This window comes from Pleurodeles waltl, chromosome 2_2, assembly GCF_031143425.1.
Source record: "Pleurodeles waltl isolate 20211129_DDA chromosome 2_2, aPleWal1.hap1.20221129, whole genome shotgun sequence".
Taxonomy (NCBI): domain Eukaryota; kingdom Metazoa; phylum Chordata; class Amphibia; order Caudata; family Salamandridae; genus Pleurodeles; species Pleurodeles waltl.
In genome coordinates, this window is record NC_090439.1 from 243,916,440 (window position 1) to 243,940,042 (window position 23,603).

The following is a 23,603-nucleotide window of genomic DNA, read 5'->3' on the forward strand; positions in this document are numbered from 1 at the left end:
CTCTCTGGAAGGTATCCAAATTAAGGCCTCCTTCACCCACTCTACCATTACATGCCCTCAGTCCATGTTTTAATGTAAGGCCCATAAGTTGCAATGCAGCCACTGTGCCTGGGACGGTTTTTTCTATTGTTAAATAAGGAATTGCTCTGGCTCTATCCTCTTCTTCTGCTAGATGTTCAAATCCAGTTATGGGTTCATAATTACAGTTAAGGTCGCCCCCTATCATAATTGTCTCTCCTCCTGGGATCATTTTAAGCAGATCGTCTAATAAAGTTATTTCAGGCGACTCCAAGTTTGTCCTTCTAGGTCTTATATATACATTGAATAAGTGGGATATTATCTTATTTTCTCCCCCCATTACCAACCATAAAATGTCATCTGACTCTGTGTCTTGCATACGTATCTCAACATTTAGTGAGATTTTCACCCAGACAACCAGTCCCCCCGACGGTCTCCCTCTGGCAGCTGAAATTGCACTAATAAAGTAGGTTTTATATCCTAGCTTATACGGTGGGTCTTTAAGCCAAGTTTCTTGAAAGAGACAGACATGATATTGATCAATATAGTCCTGCCATTCCGGGTCTGTAAGCTTATTTTTTAAGCCTGCTACACTCCAGGAGATCATAGTGATAGGACCCCTCCCGATTGGGGTAATAGCATTAGAAGTAGGGCTCAAATATGCTGTCGAATCTATCCTACGGGGCAGAGACTCCACTATATTCCCTGCCCCTGTTACATGAGGATCAAACCCTATGAGGGGCTCACCTACTATTGGGTCCCCAATTAGTCCCACTTGTGCCTGATCAATCTGGAGTAGTCAATCTACTCTTTCAAGATTGGAATCGGAGTTTCTATTTTGCAGTCCCTCCATTTCATTATACTTAGGCCTCGGGACTAGGGGTTTGGTAGTGTAAGGTTCCGAACTGAACCTCATGGCATTGATCGTGGGGGCGGCGGTTCTCTGTTCCATGTCGATCAGGCCTCTGGATAAGCTTCCATCCTTAAGTGTTAATGCAATAACATCATGTTGCCCCAACCCCCCTGAGATTCTTTCTGCCCTCTTAATATCTGAATGAATTATGGATAGACAGTGTCTTTTGGTCCTAATCCAATGTGTAAGCTTATTCTTTAAGGAATCTTCGTCTTCACTACTATCTATGGCCAATTTTGGGACATTTAATAGATATACAACATTGTTCCTAATGGGAAACCTATCCCCCACAGAATGCCGATTCCATGTAGTATAATAGTTACGGTCATGAGATGCTTGGGGATGGGTGATCTGGGTAAGCTCCACATTCCCCTTTTGGGGCCCTTTTACCAAACGGGATTCTCTTCGTGGATTCCCTATTTTTTGGCATAGATCACTAGCATTACTTCTAGGGTAATTGCGTGGGCCAGTATTTTCCCCGTTTACCCCTCTCGTATATCCCTGCGGTTGCTGAAAAATCTTGGCTATAGCTGGGGTAGGGTTGGGGTTAGTAGTCAAATTTTGAGAACGTGTGGGTCTACCTTGTGGCTGAAGTGATATAGGGGGGGTCTCCTTTTCGCACTGAGCTTTGTGGGTACCCCTACCCCCCTCCTTTTCCACAATATCTGATAGGGTTTTTACTTCAAGTTTCAGGTCCTTAACTTCCTGTATTAATCCAGAGAGTAGGTCATAGAGGTCTGCTATAGTTCTTGTTTTATGTTTTGGGGGATTCACTGGTTCTAAGTTGCATGGAGAGATCCTCTCTCTAAGTACCTGTACAATTGGAATAGTTGGGTATAACTCGTTCAGCAATTCTCCCTCTTGTGTATTCTGTTCTTTATTACTATCAAGTTCTGCCAAGACTGCATATTTATTGGAACATACAACTTCACACTCCTGTATGTGGCCCTTCATCCTAGTACTATCTATGGAGCATGGATGTCTGGATCGAGTTGTAGCATCCTTAGGGCTACCAGACCTAATATCGGGTGATACCTCCCCCTCTAGGTGACTAATAGTGTCTATCACTATATCTTCCTTTAGTTCAACTTTCTTTGTGTAGTAAGAGGTAATCTTTTTATCAGGTCCCTCCCGGACAGTGGCCCTACTACATAATAATGACTCTACCTCCTCAATAAGATCATCAATTTCGTCTATAGTGCAATTCTCGCCCGCATTCCTGAGTTTTTTTGTAGATTTCTCTTTTCCCCTTGGGGGTTCTGATGCCTTACGTTTTCCCATGCTTTGAGCCACCTATATGATACTTCAGCTCTAATGAAACCCGAGGACAAATATGTATTTATGGACAAGAGTAGAAATAAGTCTAGTGGGGGTAAGCCTAAATGATAAATACTAACAATGAATATGACAGGTATTTAAGTAAAGGTTTAACACTCAAAAATTACAAGTACATTTCTTGTAATACAGTAGAGAGACAGCGACCCGGCCCGGACCCACTTCAAATCTAGCAGGTAATAATAAGAAAAGCACTTTGCTGGGAGAGGGTTGCTTCCAACCTAAGGCCCTCTATAAAAGGACCTTTTTGGCACAGTACCTTCAGACGGCCAGCTACTTATGAGCTGCCTAGGCCGAGTGTCTTGATGTGAAAGTTAGGGGGGTGGCCCTGCCCTGCCTCTTCCTGGCAAGGACGGGCCCGCCCTTGGCCCGGGCTTTGCCCGGGCGCCGCCCGCGCGCTTCCCGCGACGGCGGGAGCGCTGTTGAAATTTAAAGGGCTCCTGCCCCTGGACACACCTCTTGACGCGCTTCCCGCGACGGCGGGAGCGCTGTTGAAATTTAAAGGGCTCCTGCCCCTGGACACACCTCTTGACGCGCTTCCGTCAATGAATTTAACAACTGTCATTGATTGGAAAACTAATAATGAAGAACTGCAGTTACAGATAAGATGGTTTTATTTTCTTCATATCGAGAAATCAAAGTATCATATCTTCCAGGACTTTGTTAGGTTAAAAACTCAAGAAGTTTCCATGCTTAAAATCTTTCATTCGGAAGGATCACCGCTGACCAATGACACACTGGCTGCTCACTGAAATTTTGTTTAGACGGTCAGCAGAGACATCAGTGCCCATGGACAGAAGCTTGATTGCATTTATTGGCTGAGTTCTGTCAGCTAAAGATGTACTCAGAACTAAGCATCAACTGTTTTCTCTAAATGGTCTTGGCCATTAAATGCATTTTGGGTACTGAGCTTCAATTGGTGTTAGCTTGAAGGTTTAGCCAATAAACGACAGAGGAAATATTACTATAGCAATAAAAGTTAAACGTTTTAAATTGTTATGAGGGCCAGAAGGTACAGTTTTTGAAACCTAATCTCATATTGCTTTTGTTTTTTGTTTTTTCTAGAAATTTAAAAGTTTATTGATTCAAGAGTTGAGTAAAGTATTTCCAGAGGACATGGCAAAGTACAAAACTATCAGAGGGGAAGATCACTCTCCGTCATAAGCAGCAGTGACCTCAACCCCCTTGTGACTCAATTTGCTTGAGGAAGATGCCTTTTGTTTTGAAAGGACATTGGTTTTCCCTCAAGGCTCTCTTTGATGGAGGAGTGCAGGCTCTACTCTTATCAGCATTGCAGAACAAGGATGCTGTTCAACCTGAAGGGAACATCTTGTCACAGTTTTCAAAATGGGATTAAAAGTGCCCTTTTATCTGTACTAATAGACTTTATTTGGTGGTTCGAAACCAGATCTTTTATCAGATTTTGGTAGAGGTAAACATTGCAAACTCATGTGTGACGTTATTTCCAGTGTTAATTTTGTAAGGGCTGAAGAAGTGTGAAAAACGGATATTTTGAATGTTCGAATACACTTTTGTTTATTTACATTTGTATGTATATATTTTTCTGCTTTTTTGTGAAATTAAGTTGTCAAGCCACAAGGTAAAGAACAAGTTTGTCCTTTTTCGTTCAGTACTTTAATAATAAAATGAGTACTAGTTTATGATGATGAGCTGCCTCTGTTAATATGTTCCAGTGTTGGAATTCTATAAGTATGGTGATCCAGTATCTGCTTTCAGCACACAGAAAAGGCTTTGGGTCAGCCCCTTCAACCCATTGGCATGTTTGAGGTAAGTGCCGTTCAACCCTTGGCTTCAGATATTGCCAATCACATCTTGAAATGGCCTCGTGGAGCATTTAACCCCTTAGCTGCTGGCCTGTTCACACCCCACCGTTTTGAGCCCTTTTTTGGATATTTGGGGTAGTTCACACTTAAAGATCTGTGACTTATTTTCCAAATAAAGTATCCATGCTAAATTTGCGTTCTTTTTTCCTTTTTTTTTCCCAACATCCTGGGGATTCTAAAAGTACCCAGGGTTTGAGGTTTCCCCTGCAGGGGACTGAGATAATAGGCAAAATATAGCAAACATTTGAGAATGTTGGGGGCAAAATGGGGAAAAAGTGCTCAAGATAGGTGCCTGTTTTTCCCTATAACATGGCATCAATGGACAGTTTGCTGTACTAAAGTCACCATCTTCCCAGCTTTCAGGAACATGCAGAGCTGATTCGTAAAACCTAATTTTGTACCAGTTTTGGCATTATTCAGAGGTAGCCCCTTTTTCCTATTTTTTGCGCTCTCGCCCTACTTCCAGTTTGTGGTGGAAACCAGTGTGAGACCCATGGGTGATCCAGGAAAGCTATAGATTTCTGAAAAGTAGACAATTCTGAATTCAGCAAAGGGTCAAATGTGTACATCCTCAAGTTTTTTCCGAGTAAAATCCTGGTTGAAATACTGAAAATGAGTTGGAAAAAAGGCCATTTGGGACATTTCCATGTAACTTTTTGTCACAATGGCAGATTTACAAAAGCAATTTAACATTTCATCCACTAGACCCTTCTGGTTGCAGATAAATAAAGGGTTTGTAGGTTCTCCAAGAACCCACGGTACCCAGAGCCAGCAACTGAGCTGCACCGTACAATGGTTTTTCATTGAGTACAGAGTATAGACCAATTTATATAGTGAAACATTTAAAGTGAAAAATGGGTATTTAAAAAATCTATGTATTTCTGAAATGGGCACCAGACATGGAGTTTAGGAGCAGTGGTCACTTGTACAGCTCTGAATTTGTGGGTACTCAGACTTGTGTCTGATTTAAAACAGGGGTCTCCAACCTTCTCTGTAATGAGATTACTTGTGTTCAATGAAACCTATGAGAGCTACTGATATTATTAGTGTTGTAATAGTTGTGGCCACCGTATGCAAGATTACTAACACTTCAGTGCATTAGGCAGGAATGCCTTCAGTAATGTAAAAAAATATGAATGCCCATACATAGTAATATATAACAGATATAGCTGCAATGACTCTGGCCCCAAGGTACTGTCATTTGTTCTCCCCAATGACACATGATTTATCACTCAAATATCAGCTTTAAATATTTTTGGGAAATTCAGCTATTTTCCTCTTAATATCAGTTTTAGTTCTAAAAATAAACTCATTTTTGTTTCTAATATGCTCTCTCAATTTTGGTATTCCCATAGTAATTCAAACAATCAAAATATTTTATTTCAGTATGCTAGGCTGCACATAGGAGAGCTACTTACATGTAGCTGGAGAGGAACCAGTATGTCACGAGCTACTCATTGTAAAAGCCTGATTTAGACAGTAGTTTTCAAAATACCTTCTTTCTTGTACACTGGCTTACATTTGAAAGGCACAAATGCAGAGAAGTCCAATTGTTAATAACAAGTGTTCTACTGTTCTGTGCTCCCACAGGTCTCCTGATAAAATGTTAGCTCACTTATGTGGGTAAGCCCAGTTCCTGCAACAGGAAACGGCCCCATAACACAACATGGACGCATCACATGTTTCCACTGAAAACATACCCTTTTTTTCCAATGTGGTTATAGATTTTGGACCCTTACTCAGCTGCCACCTAGGGAAACCTAACAAGGCTGTAGATGTTTGAAAAGTAGACACTTGGGGGAATCTAGGGTGGTATGACTTTTGTGGCTGTCACAATTTTTTCACTGAAAGCACACTTTCTTTCACAGGGTAGCTGAATATTTTGCACATTTGTTCATCCAGTACCTAGGGAGACCTAGCAAAATTGTCCTTTTTTTAAAAACTGGACACTAGGGGAGTCCAGGATGGGGTGACTTGAGTGGCTCGCACCAGATTTTGTTTTCCCAGAATCCCTTGTAGATCTAAAACTTTTTTCTTAGAAAACATCCTTTCCTCACATTTCTGTGATGAAAGTTCTGGAATCTGCAGGGAGCCACTAATGCCCACCCACCTGGAATTTACTTAAGTCTCCCGATAAAAAATGGAACTCCACTTGCGTAACTAGGCTTGGTGCTCATGACAGAAATGGCTCAAACCAAGGTCATTGGGAGTCCCCTGGTGAGGGCTTCAATTTACCTTCTTTTGAGCTGTTCTTGTTGCAGGCACTAGGCCCAGGCACACATGTGGGTCTATGTTTTTATTGGCACAAGTGAGATAGTGCAGAGTTATAGTAATTTTGTGGATTCTGGAAGTTTACATCATAGAAATGGAAGAAAAATGCATGATTTTAGGCAGAGTTTGAGGTGTGAAGAACATTGTGGGTCAGAAAACCCTGTGGAATCCATGCAAAGAACATCACCCTGGAGTCACCTGTTTAGTTTTCAGAAATGCCTGTTGTTTGTAGCTTTGTACAAATACAGCACCTACCCATCTTGCTTATCTCTCAACAAAGGAATTTAGGGTCTTTTGTGTCATTTTCTCTTGGCCCACCCACACAAGTGGGGTACCATTCTTATTGAAAGATGTGTGGGATCTCAGGGTGGTAGGAAACCTGAGGGTCCCTGCAGATTCAAGGTTTTTCGGTCACAGAAATGTGAGGAAAATGTGTTTCTTACCAAAGTTTAATGTTTGCAAGGGCTTCTGGGTAAAATTACCTGGCGAGAACCACGCAAGGCATGCACCCCTCAACTCCCCTGGTTGTCTAGTTTCCAAAAATGTACAGGTTGCCTACAGGGGTCTGGAATTTATTAATATATATACTTGTCTATGGGACAGGTTGCTTCATGAATCTACTTGTCCTGTAAAAAACAAAAAAACACTACTTGTCCCTTTGGTGCGATGTGGTGAGGTGACAAATTATGGCAGCAGTCTCATTATATTAGAGCTCTGATAATAGCCTCTCTGATTTATGTTAGGGCTAATACTATAGTAGGGCTTGAATACTACCAATATCCTTATTTTGCCACCTTTCTGCAGATCTACATAGTGGGGTTGGAGGAAGCAGTAATCCAATGGTTCTGGGTTTGGAATGCTCTTTTTAGTCTGTGCAAACCTACTGCCCTGCATGTTCACAGGGTTTTCACTAGCTCTTCTCTATTTTTCTTCCATCATGAAAAAGGCTATGAATTTGCTACTGCGAGGGCAGAAGTCAAACTTCTTCCAAGGTTCGGGAAAAAAAAGTGGTGGTGGGGGGTGTGAACGGGGGTAGGGGCCAGCAGTCGATCTGTTTGTGGAGGGCCCTTGTTCTGAAAATGTTGCTATCTCGCGGGCTTTCCCACTACTCAGTGGAACGTTCTCATCGAGTCCCTAGTGCCAGACGAATCCAGGAATGCCAACTAGACCAATAATAGACAGGATATTCAATTATCAGGGTCACAGTGTCATACTATAGATGACCTACAGTGCCCTGCCACTTAACTTTGAAAACCCCACCATTACCTTCTTCCGGGATTATACGCTTGAAGTCCAAAAGGTGCGTTACATTTTTCGTGAAGATAAAAGAGCTCTGAGAGACCGGGGGATCAAGTATTCAAAGACCCTTCCTGTGAAACTGGGTGTCGCGGCTGAGGGCAAGACTGGGTATTTTTCAATTCCTGAAGATGCACGGGACTAGCTAGATAGCTTGAGGACAGTTGGCGGGCATGATCATAGAGGCTAGGACGAGACTTTGACATGCCGGAGCCGCGGAGTGAGAACAGTAGCCAGCAGAAGCGATGCGGCTCCCTGCAACAACCGACATTGTGAACGTCTGCACTAGGGTCATCTAAGACAGTTCCCCATTTGAGACTGATCTGCTGATCAAGACATCCTATTGTCTTTGCAGTCAATTTGACTAAGCGCGTATGAGAAGGCTGCCTCTATTGGCAACTGCATGACTCTGCGGTAACTTACATATCATTGGTAACCCTTCATCTAATTTGGGGAGGGACAGATGGAGGGCTCTTTGGACTTAGCCACCTATTGTTAATCATGTTGTCTTGGGGCGATAGGCGCTCCGCAGAGTTTTGAGGGGGCAGTCCCAGGTCCACTAGGTAGATGGGTGTCTTGTTGGGGTTTTTATGTCTTCTGTTGATTGTGTTCTTGACATACTGTAAGTTTGCAACACCATGTTGCAGACACGGCTGGGACTCCCTCAGCAGGGGCTTTGTCTCACACACAGACCATCTTCCCTAAACACCCATGGCAACCACACTAGCTGCCCTGAGCTTCAAAGCACTCTCTTGGAACGTTTACGGATTGAGTGACAAAATCAAAAGAGGGGCGGTACTACAATTCCTTAAGAGACACTCTCCAGGTGTGGTTATCCTACAGGAGATGCATCGCCAGGGAAACACCTTTTGATCATTGGCTGTATGGGGGGGTGGTGGGGGGTATAAGGTGATGGCCCATGCAGGCTGTACTTTGGGCTTGATGGGTGTAGGTATCCTCTTGTGTAGGTCCCTGCTACTCACTGTACAGAAGATCTGGAGGGTTACACAGGGGAAATGCGTGGCACTTGCTGGGAGGAACAGACACTCAACATCATCTGTTTATACCCCCCACCCCACTGTAAAGACATGGTGGGGTATTCCCAGAGCTCTGCGCTCTCCTCTTCCTCAACGGTGGGTTAGTGATGGGCAGGGACTTCAACATGGCCATTTGTGACTCCAGAGACAGACTGCGCCACAGGCGGGAGTGGCACTCCTGCTCTCCCCTGGTGGACTTTGTTTTAGACCTGGAGCTCGTTGACACATGGTGCTCCCTTAACCCTACAAAACAGCAATACACATACCACTCTGGGGGCAAAGCAGCGCCTGACATATACATTGCATTTTTTAAACTATCCTGTCAAATCCAGCACTTCAGAGAGGTTCACCAGTTTGCCAGAGGTATATCTGGCCATCCCGTAGTCTGGGCGATCTACGGTCTGCTTGATCCCCATAATCAACAGCACATTGTGCTTAGCCCCTGGTACCTAAAGATATCCCTTATCCGCGTGGGCCTCTTCAAAGCCACAGAGAGATACTACGATGAGAATCATGACTTGATGACTTCAGCACAGACCCTGGATGAGGGCGTATAAGGCATTTATTAAGGGCGAGGGCCTCTCGCTCATAGCAGACAAATAGGGCCATCTGGAGACACTTGAACAGAAGATTCTAGAGATAGTCCAGGCTCATCAACTGCAGCCAAGATATCCTGCAACACACCTTAACTTTAGAGCAGGCAATACAGGGACATGGCTCCGGAAGCTGCTAGGGCCAGCCACAGCACGACCCAGCATCGCTTCTACAAGGTTGGTAATAGGGCAGGGCAACTTTTGGCCTAGCTAGATAAGAAGGAATGAGCTAGCTAATGGGTCCTCAAAATACTGACTGTAAGGGGAGAGCAGGTGAGATTACATGGCAGATACCTTTGTGGGCTATTACATGCACATCTACTCCCTGGCGTTCACTGCCACAGCTGAAGTGTGTTGAGTGCCATTTTGGATATACCACTACCAGGGATTTCCCAGTCGGACAGAGAACACCAAGAACAGGAGCCTACAGAATTGGAAGTAGTTCAGGCAATTAGAGACCTAACTTTGGGCAATGTGATGGGCCCTTACGGCCTGCCTATGGAACTCTATAATCTCACTGCATCTAAGGTATCACCCCATCTCCTGCCTATTTTTAAGAAAAGAAGCAAGAAAGGCTAGCTAATATAGTAGTTGTACATAAAGGGGGCAAACTGCTGGACAACTGTACGTCATACAGGCCGATCTCACTGTTGAATGCAGAGGTAAAAATCTTGGCAAAACTATTAGCCACTCGGGTGGTCCCAACATTGGTCCATTCTAATCATTCTGGCTTGATGTCTGCAAGAAGTACTTCCCTCAATCTACGTCGATTGCAAGGAGTCCTAGGGTACGCAGCCGGAATTCAGGAAGATGCCCTTGTGCTCTTACTTGATGCATGAATGGCCTTTGACACAGTTGAATGGCTGTTCATGTTTGAAGCCCTAGCCAAGCTGGGCTTTGGCTTACATTTCATAATATGGGTGCAACTCCTATACACTGCTTCTCTGGCTTGTGATGATGAATAGGGACACGTCCTTCATCTTCAGTGAGTATTTAATGTCTAAAATTTTAAACTGTACTAAAAGTCTGTAAATTGTTGGAAGCTCTGTGTATAAACGGCGAACCTCAGCTACTGCCAAGATTTCTGCATCAGGATGCAGTGTATATGTGGCCAATAAAGGCCAGGTAGGACCATCATTACACAGATTACCTAACGTGTAGTATTGTGTGTGTGTGGTAGGGCACCATCAATCCAGTTATTATGGTCTTGAAAAGATAGCGGTATCTTAAGTATGCATAAGCACTGTATTGTGCAGGTGTGTAGTGATGAAATGTATTAGTGTTCCCATCAACTGCTGGAAAAGTGACCCAAGAGTAGAGTATTTCTGTTCTGTGGGCTGGATGAGCCTCAACTACAAATGTTACAAGACCATCTACCCCCTCCCCCCCCCCCAATACTCCCCCATCCCCCCTTTGCTCTGAGGCCATTTCCTAGCAAATGAGCAGTGAGGGGTGGTCACATGTTTACTGCAATTGCTACCCATTGTGGATTCGCCATGGTAAATGTGCAGGTTCAGCGATAAGGACACCAAGTTTGGGATTGATCCTTTTAAGGTTCAAGCTTGAACGACCTACAGCGTTGGGTAGGTACTACCTACCTAGCTTAGGAGGAAATCCTCAATACCATGGACGTCTCTGTATATAGTATTGACATTTTTGTGTTACTAATGTTGCCCTAAGTGGGAAGGGTATGCCCAGACGTAGGTCCCTTGCTCACTGTGCCACTGGAATCAGGCTAGCCTGGCTGAAGAAGGGTGATACCCTGAAACCGGTCCCAGGATGCTTGTTTCCGGTCCAGGGAGGACCTGGCCTGGCAGTTCGGGCTGGACTGTTCCCATGAGGAACAGGGTCAAGACTGATTTGCATATGGCTGGGTCCGAACTGGGGTGGCATGGTGAGCAAAAGAACGATGGATTAAACCCAGATCTGTGACTGGGGGTGAGTGTTTGCATTGTCAGCACTCCGTCCATCATCTTTTTGTGTTACTATAGTATTGAGGTGCCTTTAACACGTAGTGAGCCAGAGCTGCTCAGGAGGATCTGAAAATTAGTGTCTGACCAAACGCTGGCAGTGCCATGTCACATAGGCGCTCATTATCCTAATGAGGCTGCTAGATTTGAGGGGCAGAATCACCTGAATTGTGAGGAACGGAGTCCAATCCCACACCATGTGACAACTGTCTGCCTAATCCAGTTTCAGGCCAACTAGAAACGCCTCATCTCCCCAAGAGAAGGAGTGATTTGTGGCAACCCTGCACATGACAGGAATGACTTCTCAGGGAAATCGTGGTGGATCAGATCTCATCCTTTTCTCTGTTACATTAGTCTCACACATGCAAAGACAAACCAAGGCAGAGAATAGTTCAATAAGATTTATTGATTTAGCTGCACTAGGATGGTAAAACACGCTAAAAGCAAAAGGGTGACCAGGAGAGTGAAATACGGGAAAAGTCCCACCATACTGTCACTATGCATAATACATGTGGTTCCTACCTATGCTATGCTATGCTAGAGCACAGCCTGATAAGCCCTATTCCGTCCTTCAGGTTTCCCCCCAGGGAAGACATCATCCCCATACCTGAGCAAGTTGTCTAGGAAGACTCCATCCCCATGTAGGCCAGGGGTCCCGTAGTCTAAGCAAGCGGCTATAGCGAAGGCAATCAGCATGCGGTTGTGGTCATCTGGCTGGAATCTCCCTCTAACGTGTGTGGAACAGAAAAGTGTTTTATAATAAAACAGCTGATGTTCTGAGAAAATGTCCTCACGTAAGGACGTGTATGTTCCTGTGAATGTTGGAGACTCGGTGTAACACTTTGCCGGCAACTCTACCTTGCTGCAGCCTTGCGGAAAGCACAAATGTGGCATATGCATAAAATGAAGCGGAATTAAATATAACTGGGCTACAGGGCATAAGCGGCAGGCCTAGTTGCTAAAATAATGTGCCTAAAAACATGACTAAACCCTTTAATATTTATCCTGGTTCTGGAGCCTGTTGAGACTTAAATTTAGGCATGACCCCCTGATAAGAGGACTGATATGGACAGAGGATTGGAAGGACAGGATCTCTCTTTACGCTGATGATATCTTGCTTTATGTCCCAGACCTGGTCCACACCCGAGGTTGTGCATCTGACATTGCAGAGGAGGGCTTTTCATTACCTAGGAATTTAAGTCATTACAGAGCCAAATGTTTTCTACACCCATAGCCTTGAGCTGTCAGTCGTGTGCCTCTCAAGAGATGTCCAACATTGGAGAATCCGGCCTGCATCGTTATTGGGGAAAGCAGCTCTATTCAAAGTGATGGCACTAATCTGGTTTCTCCTTGTGCTTCAAATCGTGGTGTACCTGGTCCCAGTATCCTACTTTCGGACAATTGACTCTGAAATACGTACACTACTCTTGGATGGGGGTCCAGCGTGGATAGCTCTTAAAAATTTGACAAGAAGCTGGTATGATGGGGTATTGCCCTATCTGACATACAGAAATATTGCTGGACGGCGCAACTAATCATCAACCACTAGGTAGATCTCGCGGAGGGAGAACAGGCCTACCATATGGATAGAGAGGGGGCTACCTTAGGGCCCTACATGGTGGAGCATACACTGCGTCCTTGCTGGCGCCAACAGCAGTCGCACTCACTCTCTGGCATGCAGCACTCAAAGCCTTGGGCTGGCAAGGGATAATTTCAAAGGCCACTCCCATCTGGGATACCACACAGCGGGCACACTGGGGACCCAGTGTGGCTTCGACAGGTGGGACCTTATTGTCCTCTCCAGAGAGGCATATCTGTGGTCACAAGGGGTGAGGGGGTGACCCTGTTTTCTGAACTTCAACATGAGTACCAACTGGCACTCACTGAAACCTCCCAGTACTTGCAAATTCACCATGCACTGCAAAGGAGATTACTGAAGTCGGAGGAGCTCCCTAAATCCTCATCCCTTCGGATAGATTATTGGACGAGCACATGCCCAGAAAAGCAGTCTCCCTTACCTATGGTAAGCTAATCAACAACTCACCTAGGCCCGTATTTATACTTTTTGACGCTAAACTGCGCTAACGCAGTTTAGCGTCAAAACGTTTTGCGCCGGCTAACGCCTTTCTGAAGCGCCATGCGGGCGGCGTATTTATTGAATGGCGTTAGCCGGCGCTAGCAGACCGGCGCTGCCTGGTGTGCGTGGAAAAAAACCACGTACACCAGGCAGCGCCGGCGTAGGGAAAAATGGCGTTAGGGCGTCTTAAAAATGGTGCAAGTCAGGTTGACGCAAAAAAATCGCCTCCACCCGATTTGCGCCATTTTTTACGATGCCCAGACGCCATTTACATGACTCCTGTCTTAGTAAAGAGAGGAGTCATGCCCCCTTGCCCAGGGGACTTATGTCCCCTGGGCATGGTCATTGGGCATAGTGGCATGTAGGGGGGCACAAATCAGGCCCCCCTATGCCAAAAAAAAATATATAATTTTTTTTTTTTATATACTTACCTGAACTTACCTGAATGTCCCTGGGGTGGGTCCCTCCATCCTTGGGTGTCCTCCTGGGGTGGGCAAGGGTGGCAGGGGGGGTCCCTGGGGGCATGGGAGGGCAGCTGTGGGCTCATTTTGAGCCCACAGGTCCCTTAACGCCTGCCTTGACCCAGGCGTTAAAAAGAGGCGCAAATGCGGGTTTTTTTGGCCCGCCCACTCCCGGGCGTGATTTTTGCCCGGGAGTATAAATACAACGCATTTGCGTTGCAGTCATTTTTTTGGACGGGAACGCCTACCTTGCATCTCATTAACGCAAGGAAGGCGTTCACGCAAAAAAATGACGCTCTTTACTCATACTTTGGCGCTAGACGCGTCTAACGCCAAAGTATAAATATGGCGTTAGTTTTGCGCCGAATTTGCGTCGAAAAAAACGACGCAAATTTGGCGCAAACGGAGTATAAATATGCCCCCAAGTACCTTCACTCGACTTAGGGCCTGGAAGACAATGAATGGTTTGAGGCATGTGCATCCACATCTGCGAAACTGCAGCCAAGTGGGAACATTTTTCCATATGATGTGCAGCTGCCCCACCAGTGAGCTCTACTGGGATTCAGTGTTCACTTGCCTGAATAATGTATGTGCAGGCAAAAACGTGGAAAGCTAATTTGCCTTGATTTCCAGATTAAATACAGTTAGAAATGAATGTAGGTCAATATTAACTTTATTTTCTGAGGCAGTGATGCTTTCAGGCTAGTGCATCTACTAAGCTTGTTGTTCAAATATATATATATATTCAGATTAATTAAAATACATATAGTACATTGCTACCCTACGTAGCAGTAGCACGAAACATGGCGTTGCTGGCTCTCTCTCCACAAACTAAAGTCTTTGGTTAGCTATAGCAGAAATGACTAATATGTGCAAACAAATGTGTCAAAGTGAAGCTATTAATTGCCACAAGCCAACAAATGTACAAATAAACTCAGGGACTTGACAATGACTTGTTCTTACTGGCTTTATAGAAATCACAGTAATAAGTTGTAAACATTTGCACTATTTCTATTGCCTGTGACACTTTCTTCCCTTTTTTATTTATTATTTCCCCATCCCATCCGACTTAGTCTGCCCACCAGCTCAACCAGGCTAGGAGGTGGCCTGCCTAATCTCCTACTGCATACAGCTTCCTCCGTCTCATCAGATAATGCAGAAGTGATGGGTTGTGCGCCTCATTTAGATATTCTGTTGTTACCATTGCTGTAATTCCCAGGTCTGATCTACGTCTGGCTGTGCTATCACTTTCCTCTTTAAGTCCAGTACCTGCTTCTCCAGTGTTCTAAGTCTCCCGGACTTCCATTTCTTTTTTACTATTATGCTTTGTATTCTACCCCATAGCGTGGTTTTCTGAGCTTCCCAGACTAGGATCGAATAATCAACTGTTTCAACATAATCAGTCCATATATCCTCCATTGTTTCCAGGTCTCTCAGCTCTCAGGCATTTACCCTCCAGTTAGTCCCAAAAGCTTTAGTATTTACCCTCAACCCTAATCAGTGGTGATTGATCAGACATCCCATGTGGCAGATATTCTACCTCTGTTATCAGGGGGGAAAGAGTTGGAGGGGGTGTGGGGGTGTTGCTTCCCCTGCTGGTTAGAACGCATGGTCAACTCTTGAGAAAGTTTTGTGCGCCTCACGGAAATAAGATTACTGCCTATCTGATTATGTTTTACCCTCCAATGTCTGTCAGGCCTAATGTTCTGACGCATTGAGCCAGTGGCATCTGGTTGGGCTCTCAGACATTGGGGGATTCTGTTATTTGCCCTTCTTAGTCCCCCCCTTATAATCAATAGGGTAAACTCTACTTCAAGCAGGTTCTAACTAGTGTTCTCCAGTGCCTCCTTTTGCAGTCTTGGCGGTACACAGACATTAGTTATGGCGAGGCAGAGATTCCCCCCTAGTCACTTATACTCCCACAACACACCTCCTAGAGTCTGACCAAGTTTTAGTAACAATGAAGGGAGGGTTTTTCTTGGTTAGTGTTACTATTCTTCTAGCCCTTCGGGTAAAACCAGCATGCACCAATGAAGTATATTGGCCTTTTCCCAAGACTTTACGTTCTGTCCTCTTCAATTGAGGCAGATGTCCACTGATATATTGAGCCATACTCGCCCTCTTGATTTTATTGCCCAGGCCATTGATGTTCCATGAGAAAATATTCAGTCTCATAGGATCTCTGAAATACCATCTTACATCTGGGTCAGGCCACCCTCCATTACCTCCAGTGACTGTTGTCCCTGCTTCCCGCTCTGCTCTCTTTCTCCCACTTGTCTGCTAACAAACATCCTCACTTCCATTGTCCCTATCCCCTTGTCCCTACTTGCGCAGTATGAGCTTGAAACTACTTGCTTGGCGAACTACAAAAAGGTCTTTTGCCTTCCCAACCCCTATAGTGAACCTTTAACCTTGTTTTTAATCTTAGCCCACCAAACAAGTCTAAGTGCTCCCAATTTCCTATTGAAACATTGTGTGTAACTTGTTAACGGGAGGGGGCCTGAGAAAATTCTGTATATAAATCAATGCACATCTTGTTTCCCAGTCCCCGTCATTATTTGTGTCCACCATTCAACTTCTTTGCCATATTCTTATTAGCTGCCAACTGCCTTCCCCTGAGGCCCAATACCTCACATATCACAGCCATTACATTAGTCAAGTCATTTACTGCTGCCATGGATGTCATTAAAGGGCCCTGTCTCAGGAGGGCTGTTCTCTCTTCCTCCTTTGAGTCCAAGCTCTTACGAGAGGACTCTGGGATTCCTTGTGATGCCAGTTCCTGCAAGTGTTTGTAGCTTTCCACATTGGCAGCCACCCTTCCTCACTCAGTCTTCACTTGTTGGTTCAATGGTCTCCACCAGATTTGTGCTTTGCTGCATGCATTACATCTTTTCAATCTTGGTTCCATGTTTTTGCTGGTCATACTTTTCTGTCACCAGATGTTCCATTTCGCCCTAGCCACTGCCACATGTCAACTGGTGAAGGAGGTCTTGTTCTTGATCACACCGAGCTTAGCAGTAATTAGTAGAGCATTTGGAAGTCCCAGTTGCCTCAGTTTTGTCTTAACCTCAAGGAGGAGTTACCTTTGCTGTGCAGTCTCTGAAGAAGTGTGCTTTACTGTTGTCCACTGTACAAGGACTATGAATTTGGGATACTTAAGTTACAGGATTTCTCTTTAAAATTTAGTAGCTTGTGCAGCATGTGTCTAGGAGGATTCTCTTGGGGGGGAGGGGGAGCAGATTGTAGGGACAGGTGCCCTTTTACTAGATATGCCCTTTCCACAGTAAAGGTCAAAGGAGTTTTCTTGTGTGTATATTTAGGATTGACTGTTTCTCTGGGAATAGATCTACACTTTGTCCTTCCATTTTCTCCAGCAAACCGGCGAACCATACATTATTGTGTTGCAAGCATACTTCTGCCACCTCCTCTGTTCTTGGCTGGTCACTGCTGCTGTCAGGTCTTTCCTGCAAGTGTCCAAAAATTAGCAAACTGTGTTTGCGGCCTCCTGTCCGCATAACTCTAATACCTTTGCCTGTCATGGGGCTTCAACCGTTCACCAAACCTCTTCATTCCTTATTTTGGGCTGGGAGGCGCAACTTGGAACCGTGCTCCTCATTTCTCACTACAGTTACTTGGAGCTGGTCCGCCCGTACATCTACAGGGTCCCACATCTCCCAGGCCAGGCCCAGGGAAACACAGACTCCACCCCCAGCACACTCCAAAGCTCCTTGATCCTCTAGGCCGTGAGCTGCTTACCTTTGTCACACTACAGTGTCCGGTGGGCCTTCAGAAACTTTCTCCAAAGTTTTGATGTTGCCAGGAGCGAGGGCCTTGTTTTGCTATATACTATTTTTTTTTTTTTTTTTTTTAGGCCTTGCTCCATCACCTAAGGTCAGTGATATTGTCCATACTGACCTGTCACCACTGTTCCTGCCACTGATCCCGCAGCTCTTCCCAGGGTATTTTCTTAGGCCCACGGTTATTTGCCGAGGGGCGACTAGGGCTTAAATCACCTACACTACCTCGGCTATGTTACGAGGGCAGCACTAGCCTTCCATTTCAGGTTTGACACAATAGCACAGCTGTCACCAGACTTTGTGAAAAACAGAACGAGAGAGATTGAGAGAGAGATTGAGAGAGAGATTGAGATTATAGCATTTGATTGGGCAGAGATTGTGGGCTTTTGCTGACAAAAATGCTTATATTCCAACAGGACTGGGTTTGCTATGGTTATAAGCCAGTGATCAAAGCGCAGGCCTCATCTGTTTGGTTTGAAAAGTTACAACAAAACCGCATGCCTGACTAGCACATGTTCAAGCCAATTTACCTTTACGGGTGGATTGGTATAAGTGTGTTAAATTTTGTAGATGGGTATTTTGTTGGATAGAATCTCAAAGATTACTATAGTAGGTAAAGGTTTTGGTGTTGCCCATATTTAGCTATCTGCCAAGCTGTTGTAATCAACGAAATGCTGAAATATGACATGAAAATAATAAGGAACAGATCTCTTGAAGTTACTAGAGGTTTATAAGAAAAGTGGATAAATTCCTCCACCCCTGTACATTAGTCCTATTGATCAAGATGGAATAGGCATATGTTGATTTTATATGTAGTTCTCCTTATTTCCTCAATTGTCGACCAAGGTAGAGGCGCTTAGAATGAACATGAAAGTAACCTTTGAGATTTAGGCTTTGTAAAGCAGAGTACAGGTGAACTGTTGAATGGGTGTTTAGTGAAATTATTTTGCTTTTCAAGGTTTGCGTGTAATTGGACACTGCAACTTTTCATGTTTAAAAATTCTTTGAATTGTACACTTGAATAACATTGGTGCTCTACTAGACAATGTAGTTTCTGCCTGGAAAACTGTAAACAAGACTTAAAGATGGTGGTCTTATTTTTTCCCCTCAAAGCTTTTTCTCTCTCTAATATTGTCCATAAGCATCAACCATTATAAAATCTTACGGAAGGAAGGTAGGTAGCACTGTCCATGACGAGTTATGGTCTTTTGGCAGATCCATACGCAAGATGGTGTTTAGGCTGTTTTTTTCCCTCTTTTAAACATTGGATGGAAACTAGGCCTCCATAAGGGCTGCGTTGTTTTATTCCTTCCAAATCTTGCCCCTCCTCAGTCCAACAACAGACAACAAAACAAGCAGTGCCACAGATTTTTAGGACAGTGGCAGAAGAGCAGATCAAATGCTCTGTGCTGAAGCTTAACCGGTTCTGTGCCTTGGACGAGATGATCTCGTCCAAGGCTACAGTTCCCCTGTGCCTTGGACGAGATCATCTCGTCCATGGCACAGGGGAACTTGGGGGCGTGCTAGCGCGGCCCCGTGCACTCCCCTCCCCCCCCCCCCCAAGTCGGGATGGAAGGAGAAGACCTTCCCCTTCCACCCCCGACCCCCCCCACCCCCCCGTGACGTCAGCGTGCGCTGATTTGTCACAGGGGCCTCCCTAGTCGCGCTGGAAGCTCTGCTTCGAGCGCGATTGAAAAAGAAATGCAAAAGCATTTCTTTTTCAATCACTTGGGAGGCCCGGAGGGGCTTCAAAGGGAAGGAAAAGTATTTCCTTCCCTTTGAAGTCCCTCCGAGGGTTTCAAAAGCCGGATTGCTTGCAATCCGGCTTTTGAAACCCCACTAGACACCAGGGATTTTTTTTTTTTATTGAAACTGACAAAAGGGAGCGACCCCTTGGGCAATGGTCGCTCCCAGGGGGGGCATTTTTTTGAGAAGGCCTTTTCTGCCCCCCCCTTATTAGGGGCAGAAACCTCTAGGCACCAGGGACCATTTTTTTTTTTTTTTTTTTTTTTATGTTTCATTTCTTTTTTTTTTTTGGTGGGGTGCGACCCCTTAGGCAAGGGTCGCTCCCCTTGGGGGAAAATTATATTTTGGCCATTTCTGCCCCCCTTGGGGGCAGATTGGCCTATTTTGATGAGGCCAATCTGCCCCCAAAGGGGGTAGAAACCACTAGACACCAGGGAATTTTTTCTTTGCGTGAATTTCACGCAAAGGGAGCGACCCCTTAGGCAAGGGTCGCTCCCTGGGGGGGAGGGGAATTTATTTTAGGCCATTTCTGCCCCCCCTGGGGGCAGATCGGCCTATTATCAGGGGGGGGCAGAACCCTCAGGGCACCAGGGCAAATTTTTTTGTTGTGTTTGTTTTTTTTGTTTGTTTTTTTCGAGATGGGGAGCGACCCATCAGGCAAGGGTCGCTCCCCTGGGGGGCAAATTGTATTTAGGCCATTTCTGCCCCACTTGGGGGCAGATAGGCCGATTTTAGGTCAATCTGCCCCCAAGGGGGCAGAAACCACTAGGCACCTGGGATTTGTTTTTTGGCGCCAATGTCACGCAGGGCGAGCGACCCCTTAGGCAAGGGCCGCTCCCGGGGGGGGGGTGGGGGCTGGGGGGGGAAATTTATTTTAGGGCATTTCGGCCCCCCCCTTCCCGGGCCCGGCTGAGCTAGAGGCCAAACTCCACAGGTAGGCACTTTGCAAAAAACACCTCTGTTTTCTGTGAAAAAATATGTTCTGTCCAAGTTGTGTTTTGGGCCATTTCCTTTCGTGGGCGCTAGGCCTACCCACAGAAGTGAGGTACCATTTTTATTGAGAGACTTAGGGGAACGCTGGGTGGAAGGAAATGTGTGGCTCCTCTCAGATTCCAGAACTTTCTGCCACAGAAATGTGAGGAACATGTGTTTTTTTAGCCACATTTTGAGGTTTGCACAGGATTCTGGGTAACAGAACCTGGTCCGAGCCCCGCAAGTCACCCCATCTTGGATTCCCCTAGGTCTCTAGTTTTCAGAAATGCACAGGTTTGGTAGGTTTCCCTAGGTGCCGGGTGAGCTACAGGCCAAAATCCACAGGTAGGCACTGTTTTCTTTAAAAAAAAAAAGGGATGTGTCCACGTTGCGCTTTGGGGTGTTTCCTGTCGCCGGCGCTAGGCCTACCCACGCAAGTGAGGTATCATTTTTATCGGGAGACTTGGGGGAACGCTGGGTGGAAGGAAATTTGTAGCTCCTCTCAGATTCCAGAACTTTCTGCCACAGAAATGTGAGGAACATGTGTTTTTTTTAGCCAAATTTTGAGGTTTGCAAAGGATTCTGGGTAACAGAACCTGGTCCGAGCCCCGCAAGTCACCCCTCCTTGGATTCCCCTAGGTCTCTAGTTTTCAGAAATGCACAGGTTTGGTAGGTTTCCCTAGGTGCCGGCTGAGCTAGAGGCCAAAATCTACAGGTAGGCACTTCGCAAAAAACACCTCTGTTTTCTCCCAAAATTTTGGATGTGTCCACGTTGCGCTTTGGGGCGTTTCCTGTCGCGGGCGCTAGGCCTACCCACACAAGTGAGGTATCATTTTTATCGGGAGACTTGGGGGAACATAGATTAGCAAAACAAGTGCTATTGCCCCTTGTCCTTCTCTACATTTTTTCCTTCCAAATATAGGAGAGTGTGTAAAAAAGACATCTATTTGAGAAATTCCCTATAATTCACATGCTTGTATGGTCACCCCGGAATTCAGAGATGTGCAAATAACCACTGCTCCTCAGCACCTTATCTTGTGCCCTTTTTGGAAATGCAAAGGTTTTCTTGATAGCAATTTTTTACTCTTTATATTTCAGCAAATGAATTGCTGTATACCCGGTATAGAATGAAAACGCACGTCAGGGTGCAGCTCATTTATTGGCTCTGGGTTCCTTGGGTTCTTGATGAACCTACAAGCCCTATATATCCCCGCAACCAGAGGAGTCCAGCAGACGTAACGGTATATTGCTTTCGATAATCTGACATTGCAGGGAAAAGTTACAGAGTAAAACGTAGAGAAACATTTATGTTTTTTCACCTCAATTTCAATATTTTTCTTTTTCAGTTGTTATTTTCTGTAGGAAACCCTTGTAGGATCTACACAAATGACCCCTTGCTGAATTCAGAATTTTGTCTACTTTTCAGAAATGTTTAGGTTTCTGGGATCCAGCATTGGTTTCATGCCCATTTCTGTCACTGATTGGAAGGAGGCTGAAAGCACAAAAAAGTGCAAAAATGGGGTATGTCCCAGTAAAATGCCGAAATTATGTTGAAAAATTGGGTTTTCTGATTCAAGTCTGCCTGTTCCTGAAAGCTGGGAAGCTGCTGAGTTTAGCACCGCAAACCCTTTGTTGATGCCATTTTCAGGGGAAAAACCACAAGCCTTCTTCTGCAGCCACTTTTTCCAATTTTTTTGAAAAAAACGAAATTTTCACTGTATTTTGGCCAATTTCTTGGCCTCCTTCAAGGGAACCCACAAAGTCTGGGTACCTCTAGAATCCCTAGGATGTTGGAAAAAAAGGACGCAAATTTGGCTTGGTTAGCTTATGTGGACAAAAAGTTATGAGGGCCTAAGCGCGAACTGCCCCAAATAGGCAAAAAAAGGCCTGGCACAGGAGGGGGAAAAGGCCTGGCAGCGAAGGGGTTAAGCTGCATAACTCTGTATCACACCTGCCCCATCCACATTACTCCAGCTGGAGCTTTGGTCACTACTTTAATTCATTGCTAGGTAGCAAATCCCTCTTTTTGGGTTTCTCCTGCGCGCTTGTGCCCATTCTTGTGTAATCTTTAGTTGGTAAAAAAACTTAAAAGGGGCTTGGAACCAGCCCCTTTACTTACCTGAGCTTACCATTGGCTCACTCCAACGCCGCTCTGATTTACCTGCTTTGGATTGACCAGCACAACGTCTTCACGTCACTTCCTGCTGTCGTCTTTGTCTTCTTCGCCAGTCTTGCTGTAGAGTTGTCTGTGAACCTAGTACGCCTTCCGGTTACTTCCTATTGGACACTGGCCAGTGTCCTTTCTGCTAGCTGCAATACTAAAGGTACTTCTTTTTTTCTTCTTGTGTGCTGCTGTTGTGTAGCCGTTTTAGCTATAGCTCCATGCACGTTATTTTAACACACTAGGCCAAGCCACTCTGCACTCTAACCTAGATATATTTTATTTGACTTTATTTTATTATTGTTACAATAGCCACTTTTACGGTCTTGTTTTATTTTCTGTTTATCTAACTGTTTTTTCCTAGGCCAGCAATCTGTTCTAAAACAAGACATTCTTGCTCACTCTGTGCTTCTTCCAAGGCTACAGCACAGTACATTGGCGGTGAACTGGGTAGAAGTTTAGTCTCCAACATTCCTAGAAAACACATATCCTTACATAGGGACCTTTTCTCAGAACATCAGCTGTGTTGTTTAAAAAAAAGAAAAACACTTCCTTGTCCCTTACACGTTAGAGGGAGATTCCAGCCAGAGAACCAAGACTGTATGCTGGTTGCCGTATGCTCCGCTATTGATGCTCACGCAGACCGCAGGCCTTTGCTCAGGTATAGGGGATGATGTCTTCCCTGGGGGAACCTGAAGGGCAGATTTAGAGCTAAACATGCTGTACTCTATCAAAGCCGAGGTAGGAGTTAGTCTATTGACCATAGTGACAATATGATAGTGTTATTTCTATGCTTCACTCTCCTCGTAAAATTTTAATAATGTCATGCTGTGTCGTCCTGGTAATTGCAGCTCACGCTTTGCTATCTAAGATGCAGTAGTTTTATTTAAATCTTTATTCGAACATTAACTGCCTCTGTTTGTCATATATATATATATATATATATATATATATATATATATATATATATATATATATATATATATATATATGAGACTAAGGTAACTGAGAGAAACGGATGAGACCTGAATGACCACGGCTTCCCTGAGAAAGCAATTGTCATGCGCTCGGCTGCCCAGTCATCCCTGCCCTCGGGTAGAGATGAGGCACTG

The 23,603-nt window shown here is 44.9% G+C and overlaps 1 protein-coding gene across 2 annotated transcripts in view; it reads left to right on the forward strand.

Annotated features, from left to right (window-relative positions):
• MED10 (mediator complex subunit 10) overlaps nucleotides 1-23,603 on the forward strand; it is a 78,737-nt gene that overhangs the window by 51,533 nt on the left and 3,601 nt on the right. The window contains exon 4 of one of the 2 annotated variants that reach the window (XM_069219706.1): nucleotides 3,961-4,054. In XM_069219706.1, coding sequence (XP_069075807.1) covers nucleotides 3,961-4,053 — 93 coding nt within the window. In that variant the 3' untranslated portion in view covers nucleotide 4,054. Of the gene's footprint in view, nucleotides 1-3,331; nucleotides 3,934-3,960; nucleotides 4,055-23,603 lie in introns of those variants that run through there. The other variant, XM_069219705.1, reaches the window with a different exon arrangement.